The following is a 17,180-nucleotide window of genomic DNA, read 5'->3' on the forward strand; positions in this document are numbered from 1 at the left end:
TCAGACTCCAAGTGACTGCCTGGAAGACGTGTTCTGTAGAGGGTTAATAACATCATCTTTGCAGTAACTCCCATCCGAATACACTGATCTAACCCATACAAATCACTCAGCCTGGGACGGATGGGCGGCCAGGAGCGAATTCAGTTCCAGCAGTGGACAAAAGGTGTCCTCAGTTAACCTGGAGGGCTTGGGTATGCTCTGCAGCAGAGCAAGATCCTAGGGCATTGGATGTGCCATATCTAATCACACCGCTAGTCAATCAACCCCAGTGTCCTGCTTTCTGTCATGGCGAGAATAGGGGAAAGATTCCTCTCCCAGTCATACTGCACCTAACCAGTTATGTAATGTTCCGTGGGCATGGCTGTATGTTTAACAGTGCACATATGCTCAGTACGTCACTCATGGCTGCGGCCCGTTGGAGTCAGGAATATAACGATAACATTTAGCACTTCTTCAAGCACTTTTTATCTACAACCCTTCGGTCAGAGAGGTAAGTATTGTGATCTCCCATTTTTTTTAACAGAGGGGGAAAATGAGGTACAGAGTGTTTTATTAAAGGGGCAGTGTCAGGACACCATGGGCTAAAAAACACACATAGAAACATTTTGAAATTTTTTTTTAAACTTCCAGCGGGAAACTTTTTTTTTTTTTTTTTTAAAAATAACATACACACACCCCGTTATGTCAGAGGCTCAGACCCTATCAATATTGGGAGAGCATCAAAGAAACTGACTAAGACAAAAGTAAAATGGACAAGCACAGAGGTGCCAGACCCTTTGCGCAGGAAGGGCTGAATTCCAGAGATATTGGTTCATGCTCTCTGCAGACTCAGGAAGAAAGCACTGCATCGGTTTATACTCGGTCCACATTGGGAAGGTTAGCTGTGCAATCACGAAGACTAGAAACTTTTTTTTTTCATGAAAACCGGGATTCTGCAGAATCTGAATATGTCCTGAGAGTCACCAATATCCACCAGACAGGCCAAGTGTCTGACACCCCTGGAGTAGTCCGTTTGCAGAAAGTGAGTGAAAGGCTAAAAGTCTTAAATAATGAAAACCTCATTAGATTTTAATTAGTTCACCCTCCCCCGCTTTAATAATCTACGGTGTTCAAAGAAACAAACATAAAATATAACCTGAGATTTGCACTTTAAGTGACTGGTCTGAAGCCACTGAATCTATATAGGAGCTGGGATTAATTAGAGTGTAATTGCTGTTTGGGGTAGGAATCAGTTTGTGGTGTTTGTAGCAGTGCACAACAGGGTCTTAGTTCATGACTGGGGTTCCTAGGTGCTATCATAATACACCTACCAGTAACTCAGAAGTTCCTAGCTCCCAGTCTAGAACTTGCACCGTTTACACCACACCTCTGAATGGAGGATTCATGCACACATCTGTAACAGACGTATGCAGGGAGCTCTCAGTGTCCAAGGATGGCTGGAAACCTGGGACAAAGGCCCAAACTGATAGTCACAAGGAAAATAAACAGCTAGAAAGATTCAGAGCACAGAGCTCCCTGTTTTGCAGGCCCCCGGTTCTGCACTGGAGATGTCACTAGTTTACAAGAGACAATGTGAGATAACCCCAGGCTTGCATGGGATGTGGGAAGTTACGGCTGAGTCGAAAATATGCAGTCCAAGGGCACCAGGCTAGTGGGAGGTTGGACTAGATGACCTCCTGAGGTCCCTTCCAACCCTGATATTTTATAATTCTATGAGATGACTGCAAGGCCAACCAACCTCTTCTGTGTCATTGTGGAGCATAGAATATACTGAAACATGGTGCCTGCCACAATTCACCCATGAAAAGGCCAATCCCTGGAATCCCATGGGGCAAGTCGGCTTTGGTGTGACCCCAGGAAAGGTTTTCTGGGGTTTCTTTCCAACCGATGGTAATAAATGGAACAAGACTGCCTGGCCCACACTCCGTGTTGCTGCAGATCTTTGCCTCTCCAAGGAGCAGCATTTCTCCATCGCTGTGTAAGATTGCTCTATCCCAATCTGCAGACCTTGTTGCGTCTTCTCCAAGAATGGGGTTCCCTCAGAAGACTTGGTGCTTTGATCGCCAGTTCCTAGCTGGAATGAATCCAAGAGTGTGGCCCGCTGGGAAAGGGCCTGAGGTGCAGCTTTAACTCTGCCAACTGGCTGGATCCATGTTGCCCCAGATTTGCACAAGGAGCAAGCTGTGAGGATGTCAAGGGGCACCCACCCCTGGGGTGTTAACATGGTTAGAAACCACAGAAGTGAGATGCAGCCTTGGAACGAGAAAGAACAAGCTGGGGTCCAACAATGACCCCAGGAGCTGTCCCAGCATGGTGCTTGGGGATGCCCTGTTGCTGGGAGACACCCTGTTTAGAATGAGAATCAAAGCTAATGTCCAGATCGCTTGTGATCATTAACGATCCCCTGGCATTCTTCACAAGCTCAGGGCTCTTATCCCCAATATCACGGCCAAATCCGTGTAGCAGAATCTACATCCTGCCTCCCTCGATTTCCCACGCCATTTCAGTTAGATACAATATTCATCTCCCTGCCCTACACTGCAGTGTGGCTCTTAAACAGCTGCTAAGTTCCAGAGGTGGCTGCATTTCAGTGGTGAGTGAAGCGATCCCAGTACATCATCATAAGGCTTTGAGCTCCTTGCTATGGAAATGCAAGATATTATCCCTACCCTGCAGCTGAGAGAGAAGCAGCCCAGGTCCCTGTTTCAGTTCTGGTTCCACAGCCTTCATCCTCCTCTCCATCAAGGTCACTTGCAGGAGGCCAGGCATATCTGGGGGTTGCTCTTTCAGTCCTTTCGCTGGGGGATGGAGTTTCTCTGGTCCCCGTGTCCATGAGGACAATAGACAGTATCCTTTGAACACAGTTCCTGCTGTATCCATATGATGCATGATCACTGGAGAAGCAACCTCAATGGGACTGTGCCCAGGCGGGAGGCTGGAGTCTGACACCAAGTGTGAGGTTGCTGGGATTTCATTCTAAGAGCATTAGCTTTGTTTAAAAGGCCAGGACCACGGTAGGCAGGCTCTTGCTCTTATGGCAAGCTGCAGTGACTTTTTGCAGAGGGTTTGCATTTATATCGGGCGCTGCTTAGGAGTCCCGCTCCTTCCCCGCCCCCCACTCCCTGCAGACTTGGTAGTAAACTCCTTTGCTTGAAACCTGACAGGGAAACAATGAAGTCCATCTCCTCCTGCCGTCTGCACGAAAGGAGCTGGGGGCATCTCAGACAGATGGGAGCTCTGCTGTGCCTGGGCTGATGGGAACTTGCTCCCGACTCCTCATTTATTCCTGCACTGTCATTCCCAGACAGGAGGGAAGATTTGCAACGTAAATACAGGGAGGAAGAGGAAAGGAGGGGACATTTCTCTGCCTCCCTTGCAAGCCCATTGGCATTAACGGCTAAAACTCAGGGCAGAGTGGACTGTTGGATTCAGGGAACACCTCAGACAAATGTGAGAATCAGAAGGGATGAGAGCTTCCCTGATAGGGCTGGGGGGTGGTAATAAAGGAAAACATCAAGAAAGGAAATAGTGCTGTGCTGGAAAAGGGGAAGAAAAAGGTGGCTTTATACCAACGTTGTGCCCTCTAGGTTGTGGGCTGCCCCAGGCACTGGTGTGGAATACAGCCAGGGGTCAGTATGGAACTCCTAAATGAAAGCAGGACTTTGGATTAATCGGCCATAGTCTTGTAGGATGGATCTAAGTGGAACCTAAATGAGAATCACTATTCTTCTCCCATGCCACATGCACACACTTCATTGCAAACTCCTCATTACCTCTTAGACCTCGATAGCAAATTCTCCTTGTCCCAGCGAAAAGCTGCAGGCTAGTTCTAGGCCTCCATCAGCTCCCCCCCAGAAGTGGCTGTGTTTCTGTGGTGTCATATGCATATCATTTGTAGATTTATTGGAGAAAATTTGAAACAAAATTCAGAGACCTAGAAAATCGAGACTTATGCTTTCTGGCTTTGAATTTCCAAAAATGGTTCAAATTTTCAACAATAATAAAAAAAAAGAACAGGAAAAAAATGCTTGTGAATTTCTTTTTCAGGTTTCATCTTGGACAAAATGAAGCCTTTTGGAATAGAAATAGGTCCCACACCCAAAAAACGGATCTTGTTTCCAGTGCAAAACAACTTCCAGCAGTTTTGAAATGCAAAATCCTTTGGGCTGAAAATCAATTTGCATTTAAAAATGTGAAATCTTTTTATGTTGCATTTTTCTTAAAATATGAAAAATGCCCATTTTGGCACCAATATCATGGTGGGGGGGGGAATCCTCCTCTGTTTCAGAGCTGTGAAATGGAAATAAACTTTTTTTTAAAATACACAAATTAAATAAACATTTTTTAACTCCTTTCTCCCTTCTCTAACAGTGACTGAGATGCTTTGGGATGGAATTGCTATAGAAATGTAAGATAATATTAATATTTAATAAAACAGTCACTAGGATATTTTTTAAAGTAATAAAGATATTGCTGTAGGGAAGGCAAAAATAATGAAGTACCAGATTGTGATACTCTGACTCCATTTGAATAGTGCTTTCCCCATGAGCATTGGCCCACCAAAGTCAGTGGTTCTACTTGTGGAGTAATAGGCTATGGGTTGTAACAGGATCATATCTGGTCCTACACAGGGAAAGAAATGTCTTCTGCAAACACCACTGACAGTTTTGAACTCAATTAAATGGTCTAAGAAGCAGCACGTCTCCTTTTGCTTCCCAAGGAGCAAAGTGGGGACATTAATTATTATTATTATTTTGACCAGCCACTACAGCGTACTTACAAGTGCTTTTACAAACATAGACAGATGCACGGTCCCTGCCCAGAGGAAATTATGGTCCAGCACAGATGCAACAAGCTGAGGCATAGATAGGCCCTGATCCTGCACTTGGATCCATCCAGGTGGATTCCTGCACTGATGGGGCCCTGCATGGCAGGGCAGCAGTAAGTCTCAGATTGCACCATCGGGGCCTTAATTAGGTGCAGCAGGATTCGATTTTCGATCCGTAAATGTCAGCGATCATTGTCAGCTTCTCTTCTTACTCATGTGTTGTGGTCCTTGGCAGAGATCCCTGGGCAGCTTGAGAGGAAGAGCTGGCTGGATATTAACTCCACCCTTCCCAACACATCAGCAAGCTCTTATTCAGGCATTCAGCTCTCTGGCTGCCTAAATCTACGTGTGCTCAGTAGCGCAGGTACATGGTTCTAGGCAGTGCAGCCTAGAAGAAACAATCTTTTTCCTTCTCTCAGGAGGAATTTCCATCACTGATAAGGGACATTTACAGAGCGGGGAAGTTATTATTTTTTTTAATATGGCTTGAGGGCTTAATAAATGGGTATGAGTTTATCTTTCTCTATATTGGTGCATGTGTATGGATGGACTTGTGAACGTAGCTATGTGAATGCATTCATGCCTACCAGTAGTGTATGTAGACGTTTTGATGCATCCCTGTAGTGTCTGTTTGGGTGTCCATAAGCATGTGTATCTGAGTATTGCTATATATTAACTGTGTACCAGAATTTGTGTGTGGTGTCTGTGAGCATCTACACATGCTTACTAGTGTGTATTAGTGTATAGCAAAGACTTCCATAGCCAAAACCAATGGGAGTTAGGCACCTAAAGCCCTTTGAAGATCTGGGCTTAAGTGACTTAGGTCACTTATCCCACACCTTGCTTCCCACAGGCTTAGATTTTCAGAGCGGCCTAAGGGAGTTAGATGCCTGATTCCCATTGAAATTTGGAAATCTAACTCCCTTAGGCTCATCTGAAAATCCCAGCCTCTGGTTGGAATAAATGATTATTATTAGCGGACTTTTTAATTTTGATTTCCTGCTGATGCGAATATTGAAATGAATTCAGACAAAATACTTGGAAATAATCCTTGAAAACAAAACTCAGCTCCTTTCAATCCCAGTCACAGGACATGCGATGTTCCGTTCTAAAGGGGAAAACAGCCCCACCCAAATGCCACCAGGCCTACCAAATTTCTTGATAAGGCAGCACAAACAAATTAAGAGAAGAAAAGGACAGATGCAGGAGTGTAGGAGGAAGAAGAAATGCACGGTTAAGGCAGGGAAAAGCAACAAAAAGGATGTGTTCATTTGCGACACTAGGGGGTTACACTTGCTCCATCTGAAGAATGGCATCTGACAGGGGCGTGATCTCCAGTGTAAATTAACGCAGCTCGCCGCATATTCCAGCTCATAACCGCTTAGCATATGTTACTGCTGTCATGTTAATGCTCGCTAGGCCAAGGGGCTGACCTACATCGCTGAGGAGAGTTGTGCAAATAGCTCTCAGCCGTACCAAAAACCCCGTTTCATTTCATTTCTGAGGGTTTTTTACTTTTTTAAAAAAATAAAAGTAAAACCAATTGCTAAACAAAAATTCATTTTGAATGGAAAAATTGAAATGTTTTGATATTTTTCAGCTTCTTTTCTTTGATTTTTTTTTTTTGGACTGAACAATTTGGCGAATTTGACTCAAATTCGTGAAGTGGTTTGGTCAATGCAAATCTGTATTTTTCATTGAAAAAAAAGGTTCCAATGAAAAAATTGGCCCAGTGCTATGCCTGAGCCTCCCCCAAATGCCCCATCATGCTCCCTGTTCCTCCAGGATCCTCCTGCTACACCCCAGGACTGACGCTCTGCACAGTTCCCAAGTGTAGCACATATAGCCACAGCCTGGGGCCCAGCAGAGAAGCGGTGAGCTTGGCTGAGCCTTGCAGTGGCATACTCGGACATGGAGTGTTTCACCATAACCAGGAGCTCCCAACAGTAGCCTCTTTGTTCTATCCACAACCCAAACCCAGGCCCACAATCACCCGCAGGTGCACAGCAAGGGCAGGCCCTAAACACTGGGTCTCTCTGCCTAGCAAGAGTGGGCCAGAAGGGCACCTCACAACAGACCAGCTGCCAGCAAAACGACAAGGAGGAATAACAAGGAGAGATGACAACTACCTCCACGGCTCTCGCTGTCCGCCGGCTTCACCTGGATTGGACGGGCCATCTGCAACGAGAGAGAAAGACAGGGAATGAGACGTCGCTGCCCGCCCGCCTGTCACATGGTGGCGCCGGCAGCACCAGGGAATTCAGCAGCACTGCCCGAGGGTGGAGAGATGCAGCTAGGAATATTACCTCCTCCCCTTAGTGATGCTCTCGAACCTGTGCAGCGGAATAAGCCCTTGGGCACCCATTGCCCAAGTACTCTCCCATTAGGAGTCCCTCTTCCCGCTCTGCCAGTAAATGCCTGTCATGTCAGTGTAGAGGGGTGTCCTGGGGATGTGGAGATGGCATGACTGCAAGCCAAGACCGGGGATGTGGAGATGGCATAACTGCAAGCCAAGACCCATGACATGATTGCAAGCCAGGACCTGCAGAAAGGAGCCAAAGAAGCTTCTTTCAGATCTTCTGGGAGGAATGCAGCCCCCACCCCTCCCTATCCTGGCAGTGCAGAGAACACCCCTCCTTTAAATACACACAATCTGTACCAAGGAACCCTACATCTTCCAGGCAGCGGATTGCTGGCTGAGAAAGACTCAGGCCCTTGAAGCAAACACTTCATCATTTCAGAATCTAATACCCAGGGGACAGTGTGGTCCAGTGGTTGAAGAACAAGCCTGGGGACCTGTGAGCTATTCCTAACTTTGCCACTGACTCAGCATTGCCTTGGGCAAGTCACTTAATTGTGTTTCCATTTCTCTCTCTCTCTCTCTTACTGTAAAATGCGGGGAAATAAGACGTTCGTACCAGACAGGGGTGGTGTTTCATTAATGCTCCTTCAGGGAATAGAGATCCTTGAGGGAAAGCTCTAGAGCAGGATGATTATGAACTTCTTTTAAAGATGGTAGTGATACCTCAAAGCATCATCCGCACAGGAGAGGAGGTGGTTACCTAGTTTCACAAACCCCTCCAGCTCCAAATGGTGTTTGGGCTCTGCACTCGTCTCATTAACGCTGATCTAACCTGGAGTGATCCCCGCCCAAGTCAACAAGATGAGAGGACAATTAGGTTATTATGGACATCAGGGGGGAAATTTTCAAAGCACCTAAGTGACTAGGGAGCCCGAGTTCCTTTTTCAAAAGCACATCTTGTGCTTGGGAGCCTGCACATCACTGAAAGTGAATTCACAAGCAATATACCTTCTCCTCCTTCAAGGAGCCCCAAATCGGAGTCCAGTGGCCTCCGGAGTTGGGATCTCTTGCGCAAGAGGCTCATTTCCATAACTATGTGAGAAATATTCAGCCGCCCCAGTCCTCACTCAGGAAAAGCTCCCATTGACTTGAGTCGGTAACGTTTATTTGTCTGAGCAAGATCTGCTCACATCCTAGAGGAGTGGGTCCTCAACTAAGTTCAGTGGTTTAAGGCACAAGCATGAGGAGAAACATAGAATGAAGTCGAGTGATAAAAAGTTATGAACTGAAGTCTCTAAAGTAGATGCGTGCGACTCCCCTCACTCACACACCCCCTTTGCTGAGAGATTCCAGCTCCAAGTGACTGACTGATGGCATCCTTTGTGACTCCCAAGAATTCAGGGTTCTGGTGCTTCTGCTCCTGGGTCACATTTCCAGCTGTATCAATGTCCCGGATGTAACTGCAGAAGACCCCCCTTACCTGGGCAGAGAAATGGAGCGCTTGGCTGCAGGATTGTGTCCAGGCATGCGAAAATCTGATCTATATGCACAAAGGCTGAATTCATTTATGCAGGCGAACCTGCTGGGGCCAGTAGTGGAAAACACTGTTCCCAGCCAGCACCCCTGAGGTTAGTGATTTCAGCTAGACATGTGTACCTCTCTTTCCGGCACCTGGTCAAATCGGGGAATGAAGAGTCTGCCTCTGACCAAAGGGGTGATGATTTGGAGATGGAGACCACACAGAGGGGAGCTATTGGGCCCTTTCTCCAGGAATGGGGATTCGACCTGCTGACTGATGGAGAGACAGATGCACAGACTTCTGTTGCTTCCTCCATACCATGCGCCAGCTCCCAATGCTTCAGCACGCCAACTTGGAACGGTGCTTTTCCCTCCGCAGGCAGCACTACCATCAAACCCCAAATGCCCCCTGTGCCAGCTGACTGGTGCAGTCCCATGTGGCATCCCAGGACTTTGTTGGCTGGTCTTCGCACTAAACCACTGACTGGGCACCAAACCCAACCCACCCTTCAGAGGCTGCTTCTTTCTCAAGACCCTGTTCGCCATCCACCTCATGCTGCTTTGTCATTCCAAGGAGACTTTAGCGCAAAGCACCTTCCCTTAGCTTGGCCCCTTATTGCAATGAATTGATTGTATTGATTTATGGAGCGCCTCCGGCCATAGCCAGCCTGCTAGGTGCAAGCTCCAGCGCTGCCTCCGGGATGTCTCTAGGGTGTCTGTTCGGGTAGGCGCGGATTTAAGCGGGACTCCCAGAGTAGGACTCTCATCCAGACAGTCCCGCCATACACCCCACTAAGAGACCTGAGCAAGGCAGTGGCTGCTGCTTGCCTGTCCACATCAATAACCCGTGCAGCACGGAAGGTGGCATGGGAAGCTGTGTGCCATCCCGGTGCGTGGTTGGGCAGCACAGTCCAGATGTGCACTCGGGAACAGGCTCAGGGGGAGGGGCAACAGCTGTACTAGTCATACACGCACACTCCTCCCGCCCCCGCTGCAGCCTCAAGAACCAGCTTTATTTCTAGCCAGGAAGAAAACCTGGGATTAAGATAAACAGATGGGGAGGGAGATGCAGGGACTGGACTCTGAGCTCAGCCCCACCAGTGCAAATCCAGCATGGCGGGGAGGCTTTATTGAAGCCTGCATATGGGCGAATCCAGAATCTTTAACAGCAGCAGTGGGAGGGGGAAGGGAGGAGCGGGAGAGGTTCAGGAACAACCCCAAAGGGAATTCAGCACCTGAGAACATCCTGCTCCCCCACTCCCCTCCCCACCCCACCCCGGCCGCCCATCCCCCCACAGGCCTGTCACTCCAGCTCCTGGCACCTTAGGTAAAGGAGTTGTCGTCATGGAAACGGTTATTCACCACATGGAACCTGACATTTGTGGTTGCCATGGTAACCAGCTCTTAGGGGCATTCCCTCCGCTTTGCACAAAAGAGACATTTTGATATGATCTTCGGAGAGGGGGCTGGCAGGAGGGAGAAGGGGGAGAGTCCCCCCTCCCCGCCATTGCGCCCAGTGACTCTCTGGGCTCTGCCAGCGGGATGCGACCCTCGCGGGATCGGCAGGATAAACCGGCGTCTCTCTAAACAGGTCCCTTTTTATTGCAATGCCACCGAGGCCCCAGCTTCTCCGTATGGGAGCCCCAGTAGGGCAGAGCTTGGCCAGGCCCCTCTCCAGAACGAGCGCCTGGTGGGAACTGCAGAGCTGCGGCAAACAAAGCCCTCTAAGCCCATCGCTCGCTAAAGGTGCCTGTAATAGGGGAATGGGGTGAGATGTACTAAGGCCTGCGAGTAAGCCCTGGGGTGCATCCAGAGCCGATTTCAATGGAGTTGCACGAGGATAACTAAGAGCAGCATCTGGCTCTGGGATTGTGACCAAGATGGCCTGGGGGGCTCCCTGACCCGCACTGCAGACCCCAGCTCGCTCTCATCCTGCCCTCTAAGCCACACTGAGGTCTCTCCTCTGCTCTCGCTCATCCCTGGGAAGCTGACCCAAGCACTCCTCAGACTCGCTCACAGTGGCTTGGGGCTGCAACCAGAACCAGCCTGACCATGAGATGACGAGGTTCTGGCCAGGCTGAGCATCCCCATGTAGCTCACAATCCCTAGCAAGTTCTAACAAGCCCCATTTCCCGCTTCCACTCCCTCCAGTTGATCTGTTGTCAGCCAAGCCCGGCTCCATGGCAGAGCCGTGAAGGGGCGGCTTGGCTCGTTCTCACCTGCTTAGGGAGACGTGGGTAGAGATGAAGAAGGCAAGATACAGAAACCTCTCAAAGCAGCGAAAGGCATTTATGCTTGGAGAAGAAATTCAGACTCCTCTTCTTAACGTTTGCAGCGAGAGATCTCCACCACCGGCCCAGCCATGGAGGAGGCATCATGCTTATCACATTTTCTGGCAATGGCAGCACAGATCTAAGGAGGTGACATGACCTTAATTCCAGCACCACCAGGGCTATAATGGCAAACAAACCAAAAAAGGCCCCACAAGCAGAGACCTAAACGCACAAATGCCAGGAAATTCTATAGCAGCTTTATCTTCGCCCAGGTGAGTGATTAGGCTGCATAGCCCAGAGACACTCCACTAGGAGGGGTGACCCAGAACAATGAGCGATATAGAATAAGTGACTTACTCTTCATACAGGGTCTCAAGTCCCAGCACCTTACGCTGACAAATGAGCATTGTTCCTCCCATTTTCCAGAGGGACCGAGAGAGGCATGAAGAGGTGAAGTGACTTGTCCAGGGTCACCCAGTGAGTCAGTGGCAGAGCTGGAGATACAACCAAAATCTCGTGCTCCTCGTGCCTGGCTTTAGCTGCCCTGTCACACTGCATTAGACATGATGTGTCATATACATCCACACATGTACAGACCAATAGGCACATCTATGTACATCTATGTTCACAGTGCCCAAATGAACACAGAGACCCACCATGAACACATGTAGTCCAGACACATGTGTGCGCACACACACACAGAGCCAGGCACCCTGCACAGATGTGTGTATTACACACACACATGCCCTTACACAGGCATGCATGCGTCTACCACACACAGACGTGTGAATCCTCTGAAGCATCTGACCACTGGTCTGGCCCAGGATGGACGTTCTTATCTCCCACATGCACGGACATATGCATGCATGTACAGGACCCACCCACCCAGACACATGAATGCACTACACACACCCACACCCATGTGGCTCAGAGGGTTTTTGCTAGTGATTTAAGAGGCTGAGCCTGCTTTGCAGACTGAGCTTGATTTTCCTCATTAAATTATTTAGATGAGCATTAAAAATTAACCTATTTATTCATTTCTGAAGAATATCACATTAACATTTAGCACACGCTGCTGGGCCAGCAAGGGCCACGCTCCCCCGCCCCTCACCGCCGGTGCCTTGCAGCGCTTCCTACCTGCCGCTAATGATAGGCAGCGTTGTCAGCTCTGTGACCCACCGGGCAGGGGACCAATGGCCTTGCAAAGCGGTCCCAGCGACATGGTGGTGGTGTGGCCAGACACACCAGCAAGGGAACATCACCTGGTTAAGCAATCCCTCCCTCTGTCTGTCACACCACCACCCCCCTGACACGCCCACTGAGTGTGTCTCTCCCCCTTACCCTCCTCTCTCTCTTATACACACGCTCTGTGTGTGTCTGTCCCCTCACCCTACCTCTCACATACACACACCAATCTGTGCATGCATCTCTTGCTTTCTTTCCCCCACCTTCTTTCTCACACTCACACACTGTCTCTCTCTCCAGCACTACCCCCTTCTCTGTTACATGCACACATACCAATCTATCTGTGCGTGTGTGTGTGTGTCTCTCTCTCTCTCTCTCTCTCTCTCTCACACACATGCACACACACAGAGTGCCTATGCATTTCTCTCCCCTGGGCTCCCACTGGGCAGCGCCCAGCTGGCCTGGCTGGGATCGAGGGGTGCACTGACCACAGGTGCGTTAGCAGTCTATCTGCATTTGGACGTTAGAAAGCTCGTCCTTCAGAATTCATGCCGATCCCCAAGTGGTCAGGAGCTGCCTTGTGGGAGGAGCAGAAGGACAGCCCAGAGCAGCCAATTCCTTTCCCAGCGAGGGAGACAGTAAGAGGCCTTTACGATGTGATTCTGTATAAATTACAATATAAATTGCACCCCGCTCCTTGCTCCTGTGGGGCTTGGAACATGAAGCCCAGTTGGGCAAGGGATTTGGTGGCTACTCCAGCTCCTTTACTGTGACATTCCTGCTCCTGTTTTCTGATGCAATTGCTGGGAGTGAGGATGCCTGGGATGAAATTCTGCCGCATGAAGGCAGTGGGAGTTTTCCCATAGATTTCAATGGGGCCAGGATTTCACCCCTGGAGTCCCCCTACCTGCTGCCCTGCCCAAGGGCCAAATCCTGAGCCAATCCAGGCAAAACTCCTGTTGAAGTCAATGGGACTAAGGAGCACAAATCAATGGGAGGTTTCCTAGAGAGCAAGGAGTGAGTAATGCCTCTGGGCTTTGATTCCAGCTGATTACAATTTGCTCCACAAAATGCACCATTTTCCTCAGAGCATTCCTGGGGATGAGCAGCCCCCACATGGCCATACTGATGCACTGAATGAGCGGCCACCCCAGTGACCCAATAGCCCAGCCCCCATCCCGCAGCCATTTCCTCCATGAGAGGGAGAGACCATCCCCTCCTGCTTCCTGGGACGTCAGGCTGCGAGGCTCAGCAAACCATATGCTGCAGAGAGGGCGAGAGCCCCAAGGGAGGAGCCGGCCTCGCTCTCTATTAATTAAGTGTAAGTGATGTAGAATAGCCCCTCAGGTGCAACACAAGGTAACCTAGTGGCGTTAAGTGGGTCAGAGGCAGACACCATGAAACAAACACAGCGTGTGCTGGCTCCGTAGGGCCCTCACTAGAAACAGGCACTCAGGCACTTGCCAGGATCAGGGCATGAGTCTTCAGCATTGACTCATTGGTTCACTGCTGACCAGTTTAGAACTCCCTGCCTACTGGATCACAGCCACTAAACATCCATTCAAAGCACCAGGGTCCGGAACCTGACTGGCACATTCAGCTCCTGTACTTGGGCAGGTGATGATGGATCAATGCCCTGGAACATGAAGGGTGAACAGTGGCAGAGTATGTATCTTTCTGCATGTCCCCACATGCTACTCTATCAACGGGGCTCAGTCCTGACCTGGCGGATGAAAGGGAAGTTTAGTCTTCATTGATCTTTTAGTCCTTGGTGGTTTCCGTTGAGAGCATCAGTAAGGTTGGCCATTAAGATGGTACTAACCGAACGCTGCTCTGGCACCATCCAGCTGAGTATCTCCAAGCACTTTAAGAATGTTAAAGAATTTGCCCATCAACTCCCCTCCCCAGTCACACAGGAGCTCTGTAGCAGAACCAGGAAAAGAACCCAGGGGTCCTGACTCCATGTCTCCTGCTCTAACTGCTAGACTCAACCTTTGTGGAATAGACTGTCCTTTGAGAACCGGACTGAGAATCCCCAACTCATTTCACACGAGCCCCTTCTGAAGGCCATCGTTTCAAGCAGAGCAGGACCAGTGTCTTCCTTTTCCTGGCCCAGCCAGCAGTGAGTGACAGGCAGGTGGAGAGGGAAGCTGTCCCCATGCCTCTGGAAGATGAGCACTGAGAGATGACAGAGAGCAGTGTGCAGACATCCAGGCCGAGTGAAGGACAATGACGTACAAGATCAGTCGCTTCGCCTCCTCGAGTGCTCTGCAGCTTCTTACTTTTTCCTTAACGCTATCAGTCACCCCCGTCTTCACTCCTGTTCCTGCTACTCCGCCAGCAAGGCAAGCTCCTTATCCTGTGACTCGGAAAGTCTTTGGCTCTCCCTGATATCCCTATGGAAGTGACAGCGCCATTACTGTGCATTATCATCAGATAACCAACAGGGGAGTCCATCCCATCGCAGCAATTACAAGCCTCTTCGCACAGCAGGCTCTTGGGCAGACACATCTTGAAGTGGGCTGTTTGATGGGATGAGGCACTGGCCATTCTGCCCTCACTTGACCCTCTCCTTTAGCATGCCTGAGGGCAGCACAGCTGAGACCACAGACTTCAAATGAGCTTCCCAATCATTCTGGTCATTCCTTGCCCCTTACGATTGGTCTTGTTGGAGGTGAGGGTCTGAAAGGTGGTAAGAGGAGTGCGCCAACTCTCCTGGAGTCCTTTCCACATGCTGCAACGGAAATCTAAATCACATTTCCCAAAAGAAATCTAACTCACAGAAAGAAAAATCCCGGACCAAATCCAGTTGACATGGGTGTTGAAGTAACGCCACTGACTTCAGCAGGAGTCAGTCTGGATTTACGCTGGGCTAAATAAAAGAGTGGAAGCTGGCCCATAGTCTCTCGTCCAAGCCTGCACTGATGTAACTAAACACACTGAAAGCTTTTCTAGAGCAGATTCATTGATTTGAAGGCCAAAAGGGTACATTGTGACCCTCTAACCTGAACTCCTGCATAGCACAAGCCAGAGAACATCATCCACTGATCTCAGCATCAAGCCCAGAGCTTCTGCTTGAACTATAGCCTCTCTTTTACAAAGACATCCCGTCTTGATTCAAAGACTTCAATTAATGGAGAAGCCACTCCATCCCTAGGTCAGGTGTGCCAATGGTCAATTATTCTTTCTGTTACAAACGTGCACCTTATTTCTAGTCTCAATTTACAGTCACCCCCCAACTTACGCAATCGTTCTGTTTCGGAAAGCCTTGCATAACTCGAATTTTGCTTAAGTCGGAAATGTATACCCGTGCATTATGCAAAAATTTCCGCAAATTGAAAATCCTATTTCTGGCTTATGGAACTTTTTCCATAAGTGCAAATTTGCATAAGTCAGGTCTTGCGTAACCCGGGGAGCGTCTGTATCTAGCTTCAGCAGAGTTCCCAGGCCCTGCCCCTTCAGGGTTTTTGTTTTGCTTTTGTGATTGGGATTTTATTATTATTCTATATGCATATCTACAGCACCCATTGCCGTGACATTCCTTAGACCACCCCCACCCAATCTTACTTGAGTGGCACCTCTGTCTCTCCTGCTCTCTGCCTGTGGAAAGGTCTTCTAAGGAAATGCTCTGGTTTAAGTCCCTGGGCTTAATATAGGGATATTTGGGTGAAATTTCATGGCCTGTGATACACAGGAGGCCAGACTAGATGATCTAATGGTCCCAGCCTCTGTGCTGGGCTCCTGGCCACTTGCTGCCCCCTCTCCTATTTGACTGGCCATGCTCTAACCCACAGGTCTAGATCGCTGCTCAGATCAAAGTGAAACACATCCGGCAGGACCGGAGGAAGAGCAGGCCAACTGCATTCATAAAACACTGCGGTGCAGTCACCCCGTTACTCCCAACACATAACAGGAATGAGCCGGAAGGGAGGGGCTTGGGCGCATAGCTAAGCATGTTGGTAACACAATGAGAATGGTGTGATCTCCATCTCTACCCTATCCTATTCATTGTAAGGGAGCAGGCATGCAAGGGACCTGAGACTCACTACTGCTCTGTGTATCACATACACTTAGTGCTCAGCCTCACTTGAGCCGGTGCACCGGAGCCCCATCATCTAGTGAGCCCAGCTTCACACCACTCCAGGATCTGGAAGATCATTATCACCAGGCTTCTAAAAGCTCCCATCCCATGACTGGGAGCTGCCCACAATGCCAAGTAGGCTAAGGCATCTACAGCTAGATGGGCGGCAGCAGGCAACTCCAGCTCAAGTTTTCACCTGCCGCTGATACAGATGCACCACGAAAGTTTGTCCATCCCCCCTGACCAGGATCCCAGGCTCCCCTAGGCCTGGGGAGACACACCCCACTCAGGTAACTCACCCCAAGTATTTTCAGTTGGTCTTTTACTCCCTTCTGGTCTTCACAGCTTAGTAAAAGGAACCAAACTACCCCTTCACCCCAACTGAGGTTCTGGGGGGCAGCAGCCCAGCTATTCCCCCATCTCCTATTTTTTGGGGTATCACTAGATCACCTCCGCTCAAATCCAGGATACTGCCCCCATTTAGCAGAAACAGAACAAGAAAGAGTTCTCATGCCAACTTAGTCTGAAACCCAAGATGTTCCATGTTGCTGCACAAGGATGGATTGGGTGTGGCGATGAGAATCCACAGTACCTGTGCTGTTCAAATGTATTAAACTCACCCAATCTTACTGGTGACGAATAAAGTTGTCTGAGCCTGTTGGGAGACATCAGGCAAGGGATCTTCCCTAGTGGGAAAAATGAACATCACAGCAGCCTCCTGTATGAAGTTTTCCTCTATACTCTTACCAACAGCTTCCTTTCCTCCTGTCACCCACTCCTAGTTCTCCCCTCTTGGATGCTTTCCATTTGCATAAGAAAGGTCATCACCCCCTCTGGTCTTACGGGTACCCAAGAGGGGGCAGGGCATTCCTCTAGACGTGTTCGGGGCAGTCCTGCCAATGATGTGTAATGGGAGAACCCTGGTACTTCCCTCTTGGCAAACTCCATCGTCCACCACCTGCCCCATTTTCTCTCTGACCCTTGCAAAAGAAT

The 17,180-nt window shown here is 49.2% G+C and overlaps 1 protein-coding gene across 3 annotated transcripts in view; it reads right to left on the reverse strand.

Moving 5' to 3' along the window:
* CELF5 (CUGBP Elav-like family member 5) overlaps window positions 1–17,180 on the reverse strand; it is a 58,447-nt gene that overhangs the window by 21,213 nt on the left and 20,054 nt on the right. For 2 of the 3 annotated variants that reach the window (XM_038383960.2, XM_038383958.2), the window contains exon 3: window positions 6,955–7,006. In XM_038383960.2, the coding sequence (XP_038239888.1) occupies window positions 6,955–7,006 (52 nt within the window). The remainder of the gene's footprint in view (window positions 1–6,954; window positions 7,007–17,180) is intronic. The other variant, XM_038383959.2, reaches the window with a different exon arrangement.

This window comes from Dermochelys coriacea, chromosome 25 (genome assembly GCF_009764565.3).
Source record: "Dermochelys coriacea isolate rDerCor1 chromosome 25, rDerCor1.pri.v4, whole genome shotgun sequence".
NCBI classification, from domain to species: Eukaryota; Metazoa; Chordata; order Testudines; family Dermochelyidae; genus Dermochelys; species Dermochelys coriacea.